Raw genomic sequence first — 8,451 nt, forward strand, 5'->3', positions numbered from 1 at the left:
GAAGTAATGGAAGAAACAGAAAGAACAAATTTGATTGCATTTTTGTGAAGCAAAGGGGATATGACTTAGTAAAGATATAGCAGTAACTTTCTTGTGACATAGTAAAAGTAAGAAATGACATACTAATATACCATGAAAGTTAGAAAGCCTGTGTTAATGGACTAACTTAACAGAATATATGTAAAAGTGTCAGGATCTAGTCCTGAGTGGAAATCATAACTAAGTTGCTGCTACATATTACAAACATTCAAGCCCAAATACCTCATTTTCACTGCAACATTAGGTAGTGTCTAAGAAGTGTACTGACGGCAAAGATGTCAGAATTGTATCAGTCATTCAATAGCTACTTCAGTTTTATAATAAAATTTGACAGCAGTCTCAGACAATCAGTTTGGGACAATTTCCATTTATTTGTTTTAATTCTTGTTATTATGGTCTCCAAGGGTGAGGTTTAGGAGACACTTGATGTTTCAGTTTGGGAAAATCTTCAGAATTGTCCACATGTGAAGGATGTGGGATGGATTTTGCATGATGAAGAACATTTCTTTTCCTAAAACTCTTAGGTGTTTTTGCAGCTATGGAGCCAGAACCACCACGCTTAACATGCTCCAGTGGAGGTTCATTCTTTCCAACAGATAGGAAATGTTTCTCAAGAGCCAAGATATAGTCAATTGCATCTTGTACATTACAGGATGATCCACTCACAATGATGCTAGAATTAGTACAGATTCCTTTTGAAGGTACACGGATGTCTACTTGGAATTTTTCCATGATTCTATGGATGGATTGTCCACCAAATCCAATAATATTGGAACAAACCTGATGGTTCAGTGGGATTTCTTTGGAAACTGGTTTTTCAATCTTACGGAGCAGTTTCATTATTGCATCTCGAGCTCTTAGGATGTTGTCTTTAGAACCCGAAATGGTAATTTGATCTTGCATTGGATTTCTTATTTTATTTGAAAAATGAACAGTGACATTATATTCTGTGCAAATCTGGGAAATAAGTATACCTTTATTACCAAAGATCTTGGAATGATATTTGGGATCTAAACTGAATGTTTGCCTAAAATTTCTTAATGTCCGGTTTTCTATTTCCATTTGTAAAGCTTTTACTTGTTTTTGCAATTTCATCTTGGCTTGTTCTACATTTGCTTCAAGGCCCATAATGGATATGATATGAAAATTTCCTCCGGGTTGTGATACCTGAACATGAACTTCAAATTCCTTTGTTAGCCTGCGTAACCCACTTCCTTTGTGCCCAATGATATACGGATGTAGGTGAAAAGGTACTTGGACTTTAGCTGTGACAGCTTGGGTGGCTGCCATGCTATTTGCTGCTTTTTCCGAAAGAGACATGGTGTCACTTTTGTTTGGAGAAGTCGAAGCAGATACTTTAGTGATATTTTCTTCTTCTTCTTTCCCATTTTCCTGAACTTCTAGATGTGTGTTTGGTCTTTCTGAGTCTGGAAATTTGATTTGAACCTTACAATCTCTTGCAATTTGTTGAATTCTAGAGCATATTGGTCCCATGATAAAAGGATGCAATTTTGGGGGAATAACACACCGTGTTGTGACTTCGGAACGCAAGGGCTCAAATATTTCCTGAATATGTTTCTTTGCTGCTTCAACACAAGCTTTTGCTCCTTTTATTGTGACTTTTGTACTCTGTTTTCCTGCATATGAAAAGGTAATAAACACACCACCATATTCCTTAATTATTTCTCGTAAAAGCTGCCCCCTTTGCATGATAAAGTAATTGTGGAATTTGGGATTTATCAGTATGCTATCCTCCACCACATTCTCCAGATCTTTCAGTAAAACCTCTACCTCTTTTTGCACATCTTTAACAGCCTCTTCTGTCCCTATGATGGTTACTGATTCTTGATCCTTGTTCTTAAAGGTAGGGAAAATGATGCGTGCCCCTGTCTTTTCACAGATTTTATGAAGATTTCCACCATTTTCACTCATAAGAAAATGGTGATATTTTGACTTTACAGGGACAGCCACGGAGTAACTCTTGGCTTGCTCTTCTTCTGCAAGTTGTAGAAGTTTCTTCCTAGTTCTTTCAACATTTTTTGCAGGGCCTCTAATAATGACTTTTTGAAGGCCCAATTTGCTACTTGGAAAATGAATATAGACTTTGCCACATTCTTCCATGATTGAATTAATCAAAGACTCTTTAGAATCAGATAGGGATTTGTGTAGACTAGGAGGAACAGAAATTTCCACTTCAGAAACTTTGGCTATGTTTTTATGCATCGAGAGAATCCAGTTATGAGTTAGTTCACGGTTTTCTGGCTTTCTAATAATGATATTATTCTCTGAGTTGTAACTTGATGATGTAAAGTTAACCCTTCCTCTTGAATTTAGATTGGTAGCATGGTTTTCCCTTTGCAAAGACCTACTTGGATACAGAATGTATTGTCTTTTGGAAGTCATTGTTGATTTTGGAGTATATGCAATCCAGATGATTTGCAGATTATTCAGCAGCAGCCCCAAGACTAAAAAACTGCTTGTAGTTGTCTTTTAGCATATTACTGTGTGAGAAGAATAAACACTTTAAAGGCAATTTGTTTCAAAAATAATCCGTAGGGTAGACAATAAAATAATTAATTCATTTTCCTGAGAATATATTAGAGTTTCACCGATTTATCTATCCTTGTATGAGCACAAGGTAAATTCAAATTATATGGACTGTATGGAAACGAACACAACACTTTCAAAAGAAAGTTCATCATTTTAAGTAATCTTATGACATTCATAAACAACCCTTATTCTTCCAAACCAAGAATCATTGTTTTTCACCAGTACCAGCAATTGTTTTCTAATTATTATTGCAAAAATATAGTTATCTACGTCTCTAAAGATACTGCATTTAACAGTGCTTGCTTTTTTCAGTAAGAATTTTAAAAATATGTATCTTAGAATAGCAAGGAGCTGTCTGAGTCATCAAATAAAAAGACATGGAACCATTATGGGGACTAAATTGGAAAGGTGATATTGGGGAAAACGGGAGGAGATAAGAGTATAACAAGGAGAGAATAAAATAAAATAATTTTTACATTTTTGAAACATTACCATGAAACCCATAATGTATAATTAGTATATACTGATAAAAGTAGAAAAAATCACACATTCCATGTGTTCAATTTATGGGATTTTAATAAATTTAGAGTTTACAAAAAATATCTTAACTCAAATGCAGAAGGTTCCCATCACTTACATGGGTCCCCCATGTTCATTTATAAAATGATCTGCACAAAAACCTCAGTTACTTGTTTGAGTACTGTTTTGAGATCCACATTTGTTGAGATATAATGTATATTCTTTTAATTCTAAAAAACACCCCATTTCTGTTTAGAGCACCCTAAAGATTGTTTTGACTGACATTCTTTCCTGGGTCCACCTCCTCTAGTAGGAGTCTACATATTAGGTTATTAATGCATACTTCTTTGAACTCATTCTATCCACAGTATTCTTTCCCTATGTAGTATAATTTAGACTCATAACTTGGAATACCACTGAAATAGCCACTAATCACTCCTCAAATGTACAATGCTATCTCCTAGCTTCAATGTTTATATATCCATAAGCCACCTCAGTATCATTAAATGAATACCTCATAGTCCTTTGAAACTTATTCCATATGTTTATCTATTAATATCCAGATTTTATTGTTTGAACTATATTTAATTTTTGTTTGTTTGTTTTTTCAAGACAGGGTTTCTCTGTATAACAACTCTGGCTGCCCTGAAACTTGCTTTTTAGACGAGGCTTGCCTCAAACTCATAGATGTATCACCTGCTTCTGCCTTCTGAGTGCTTGGATTACTGGCATGCACCTCCACAGCCTAGATTGAACTGTACTGGAATTTTATAAATACATACTGATTTTACTAACGCTTGCCAAGTATTTGATGCCATTTTTAATTTCATTCCTACATTTCTGTCATGGTATTAATAAGTACTGACTGAAATGCTATACCTCCTCTCTCGCATTTTTTTCTCATTTACCATGCTGTTGTTAAACTAGTCCATCTCTTGCTTGGTCCTTGTCTCATGTACTTGTCTTTTGGGCCCCAAACACATACACACTCCTATATAAACTTTCTTTTTCTATTTAACATCTCCTTTTTTTTACTTCTAAGGTAGTAACATCTACACTTTCTCTATCATTTCTTTATAGAAGCTTGTTTTTATATTCATGTGTCTAAAGAAATATCTGTTATTCTTATTATATAGCTATTTAATCAGAAACAAATTGTAAAATATTATTCTTAACTGACTTTTTGTATACTTTTATCACTTATTACATATAATTCCTAAATAAGTGTATGCACTTGCCGGGCGGTGGTGGCGCAGGCCTTTAATCCCAGCACTCGGGAGGCAGAGCCAGGTGGATCTCTGTGAGTTCGAGGCCAACCTGGGCTACCAAGTGAGTCCCAGGAAAGGCGCAAAGCTACACAGAGAAACCCCGTCTTGAAAAACCAAAAAAAAAAAAAAAAAAGTGTATGCACTTACACTTATCTTAAGTTTTATACATAGTAAAATGATAAAATACCAGAATATTGACCATTTACTAAGTGCTTCTATATCAACTATATCAGAAATGAATATAGATATAAAGATAGATAATTTCCTACATGAACAGTGTATTTACATCATCCCCTCTTTTCTCCACTCCATCTAACCTCATGCCTTCCACTTCCTCTCAAATTCATGATCTCTTAATTCTTATTGTTACACATACAAACACAAAGACACATGCACACATATACACAAGCACACACACACACACACAAACACATAGCTCATTTATCATTTCTCATATCATATGTATGCATTTAGGGCTGCACTACAGCATATAGTTGAAAGTCAACTATTCTTTCATCTTTCAAATCATATTTAAATCTTAATTGCAACATCACCTTCTAACAGAGCTCATCATTGGATGGATTAACTGCATAAGCTTTCTGTTTGATATTTTGCTCTTTTCTCTATCATCTATATTATTATTTTTAAGTGAAATTTCTACTCTATCATTGACTCCTATTGTTAGCTTCCCCTGCCAGACATATTTATGTCAAACATGTTGTCTGTTCATTGTGTACTTGCATTGCCTAGTAGGACTTGTGTCATATTCTAGGTGTTAATACCTCCCTTTTTTGGATAACATTAAAGTGATAATCAAAAGATCAATGGAAAAAACTTACAAGATAATATGTTGAGTACAAAATGGTACTGAAAGTCAATCAGAATACATATAGTCAGAAAATAAATGCTAGATGTGAAAGAGATAAATGTGCATATTGAATTAAGGACAAATAAATCATTTTTTTAATTTTGAAAAAAGTGTAAGTATCTATGACATTATTCTACTCATGATACAAGCAAGTAATAAAGGTTTTAACAATATTAGTCTCATTTAATGTGGATTTATATTGATACTAATTGACACTAGTTTGGAAATTTTACTAATCAGTGAAGCAATCATTACTAAGAATGGACTGGAATGAGCAAGTAAGGGATTCAGCTAATGTAAATGTCAAGTGGCAGAATCAGATTTTAAATCACTTGATAAATATATAACAAATTTCTAAACTCTTTACCTGAGAGTTTAAAAATACTGTTTGTAACTCTGGTGATCAAATGCAAAGCCTTGTGCACACTGGCATGCATTAGCCCTAGACCTTAGTGGTAAATATCACTAAGCCAATACGTTAGACCTTAGTGCCAAATTTCTAAGAAGAGAAATACATGTTTAATTGTATCAAGAAACATTCATTTAGATGCTCATGCTAAAAATAGTCTTACAATAAAAAATACTTCAAAATGCTATATTCATCTTTTCACTGAATATGTGATAATAAAAGATAAATTAACATGCCAATATAAGGAGGTATCAATAATCAAAATATTGAGTAAAAGGATTTATAATTTTATAGTGTGGTATTTCTACTTATAGTGAAAATCACATTTAAAAATTAAACAAGATTACACATTGTTAATAGTTCGTGTATATATTTATACACAGATGTAGTAAAACTATATTTGTAGAAGGAAATATTAAATAAATGTGTTTGAGGTTAGAAAAGTATGTGATTTATTCAATACATTAGTTTATAAAAATATTGTTGGAATTTTCATGATAAAACTTTAAAGAAGCAAATACAAACAGATGAAATGGCTGTGGTTCATGTATTTTAGTGTGTATAACTACCCCCCCCCACACATGCATACATGTGCAAGATAATCAAAATATTGAATACATATAATTTTATAGCAGAGTGTCATCTCTACTAATAGTTAAAATTACATTTAACTGCTAATCTGTGTCACATATTGTCAATATGTGGTGTTTGTGTTTTGTACACAAATATGTGTACTTGTATATGTATATAAATATATATAATAATAAGACTTACCCAATTATAGATGATTTTCTTACAAATTTTCTAACCTGCATCAAGTCTCCTTTGTAAATGTTTTTTGAGACTCTGTATACAAGAAGAGAGACTTAGGTAAACTTCATGTCACACAGACTAACATAAACTTTTCTTAATTTTAAATTCTTTTTTTTCTCTTATTGAAAATAGTTTTGTTTCATACAATATATCCTGATTATAGTTTCCCCTCACTCTACTCCTCCTAATTCCTTCTCACCTTCCCTCCCATAAGAGCATTTTATCATGTGGTATGTGTCTGTTATTGTTGTTTATATTAAAATTTATTTACTTAAAAATTATGTGTATGGGTGAATTGTCAATATGTGTGTCAGTGTGCCATGTGCATGTAGTCCCCATAGAGGTAAAAAGAGGGTGTTGGCTACTTAATCTGGAATTACAGATGGTTCTTAGCTACCATGTTAACTGAACCCGAGTTTTCTGCAAGAGGAACCAGTGCTCTTAACCACAGAGCTATCTCTCCAGCCCAAATGATTGTACTTCATAGAAGAATTTCCAGACACCAGTAGAAATGAGCATCCTTTCTTTGTACCTCATATAAGCATATGATCCTACTTTTCCCCAAAGGTTCTGTGTAGAAGATTTTACATGCTAACTATTTTTTTTTTTTTTTGGTTTTTCGAGACAGGGTTTCTCTGTGTAGCTTTGCGCCTTTCCTGGAACTCACTTGGTAGCCCAGGTTGGCCTTGAACTCACAGAGATCCGCCTGGCTCTGCCTCCCGAGTGCTGGGATTAAAGGCGTGCGCCACCACCGCCCGGCTACATGCTAACTATCTTTAAGAAAACTATCTGGATTATGATTTAGACCCTTCATATGTTAATTTTCAGTAAATAATATTGCTTAATCTGTGACTGTCTTATTTGAATCTATTAGGTCATATGTACAAAATATATTGTACAGTTTCTTGTACATAAATTTTTTGAAGCATTTACTAGCTGATGTGCAGCTGAATGGTATTTCATTTACCCAACAGTCATTATTTCCCATGTTTGATCCCAAATACAACTAAAATTAACATTGCAAAGCCCCCTTCTCCATCAGAAGCCAGGCCAGCACCCAGATCCCAAGGTAAGACCCACTCTCCTAGACCACCAACACTCCCCCAGAACCCACCCAGCCAAACCCCAATAGTCCCTCCTCTCATCATCACCCTATCCCACCTGGGTTCACCTTGAGTAGAAACTCTACGCTCCCCCAGAGGCCACACCAACAACCAGATCCCCAAAGGGCACACAAGCACCCTGAAACCTAGAGGACTGAGGCAAGAAAACCAGAGAGGAAACAAAAACCAAGGAACAAAACACCAATCCAACAAGGACAAACTCAGAAATGGGCACCTACACCTATAATTGTCCTAAACCCAGATGCCTAAATGCCAGTGTAAGAACACGATCAACAATAGCCAGGGCAATATGTCACCACCAGAGCCCAGCCACCCAACTACAGCAAGACCTGAACATTGCAACATAACAAAAACATAAGAATAACCTTAAAAACAACTTTATAAAGATGATAGAGGGATCTGCTGTGGGATGTTCTATATGTCAAATGTGTTGCTCTGATTGGTCAATAAATAAATCACTGATTTGCCAGTAGTTAGGCAGGAGGAATTATAGGCGGGACAAGGAGGAGAATAAAGCTAGGAAGTGGAAGGCTGAGTCAGAGAGACACTGCAAGACGTCACGATGAGAAACAGCATGTGAAGATGCTGGTAAGCCATGAACCATATGGCAAGGTATAGATTTATAGAAATGGATTAATTTAAGCTGTAAGAACAGTTAGCAAGAAGCCTGCCACGGCCATACAGTTTGTAACCAATATAAGTCTCTGTGTTTACTTGGTCGGGTCTGAGCAGCTGTGGGACTGGCAGGTGAGAGAGATTTGTCCTGACTGTGGGTCAGGCAGGAAAACTCTAGCTACAAGGATCCATAAGAGGAAATGAATCAATCCCTAAAGAAGTTGAGGGAAAGACAAAAAAAGAGAA

The 8,451-nt window shown here is 35.0% G+C and overlaps 1 protein-coding gene across 1 annotated transcript; it reads right to left on the reverse strand.

Annotated features, from left to right (window-relative positions):
* Nucleotides 1-388: 388 nt before the first annotated feature.
* On the reverse strand, nt 389-6,503 carry LOC131899053 (vigilin-like). Its single transcript, XM_059250420.1, has 2 exons — nt 6,428-6,503; nt 389-2,540 (listed from the first exon to the last, which is right to left on the reverse strand). Exon 2 carries the CDS (start codon nt 2,440-2,442, stop codon nt 430-432), a length of 2,013 nt encoding a protein of 670 aa, XP_059106403.1. The 5' UTR covers nt 2,443-2,540; nt 6,428-6,503; the 3' UTR covers nt 389-429.
* Nucleotides 6,504-8,451: the final 1,948 nt, after the last annotated feature.

The sequence above is a fragment of the Peromyscus eremicus genome, chromosome X (genome assembly GCF_949786415.1).
Source record: "Peromyscus eremicus chromosome X, PerEre_H2_v1, whole genome shotgun sequence".
Lineage (NCBI taxonomy): Eukaryota > Metazoa > Chordata > Mammalia > Rodentia > Cricetidae > Peromyscus > Peromyscus eremicus.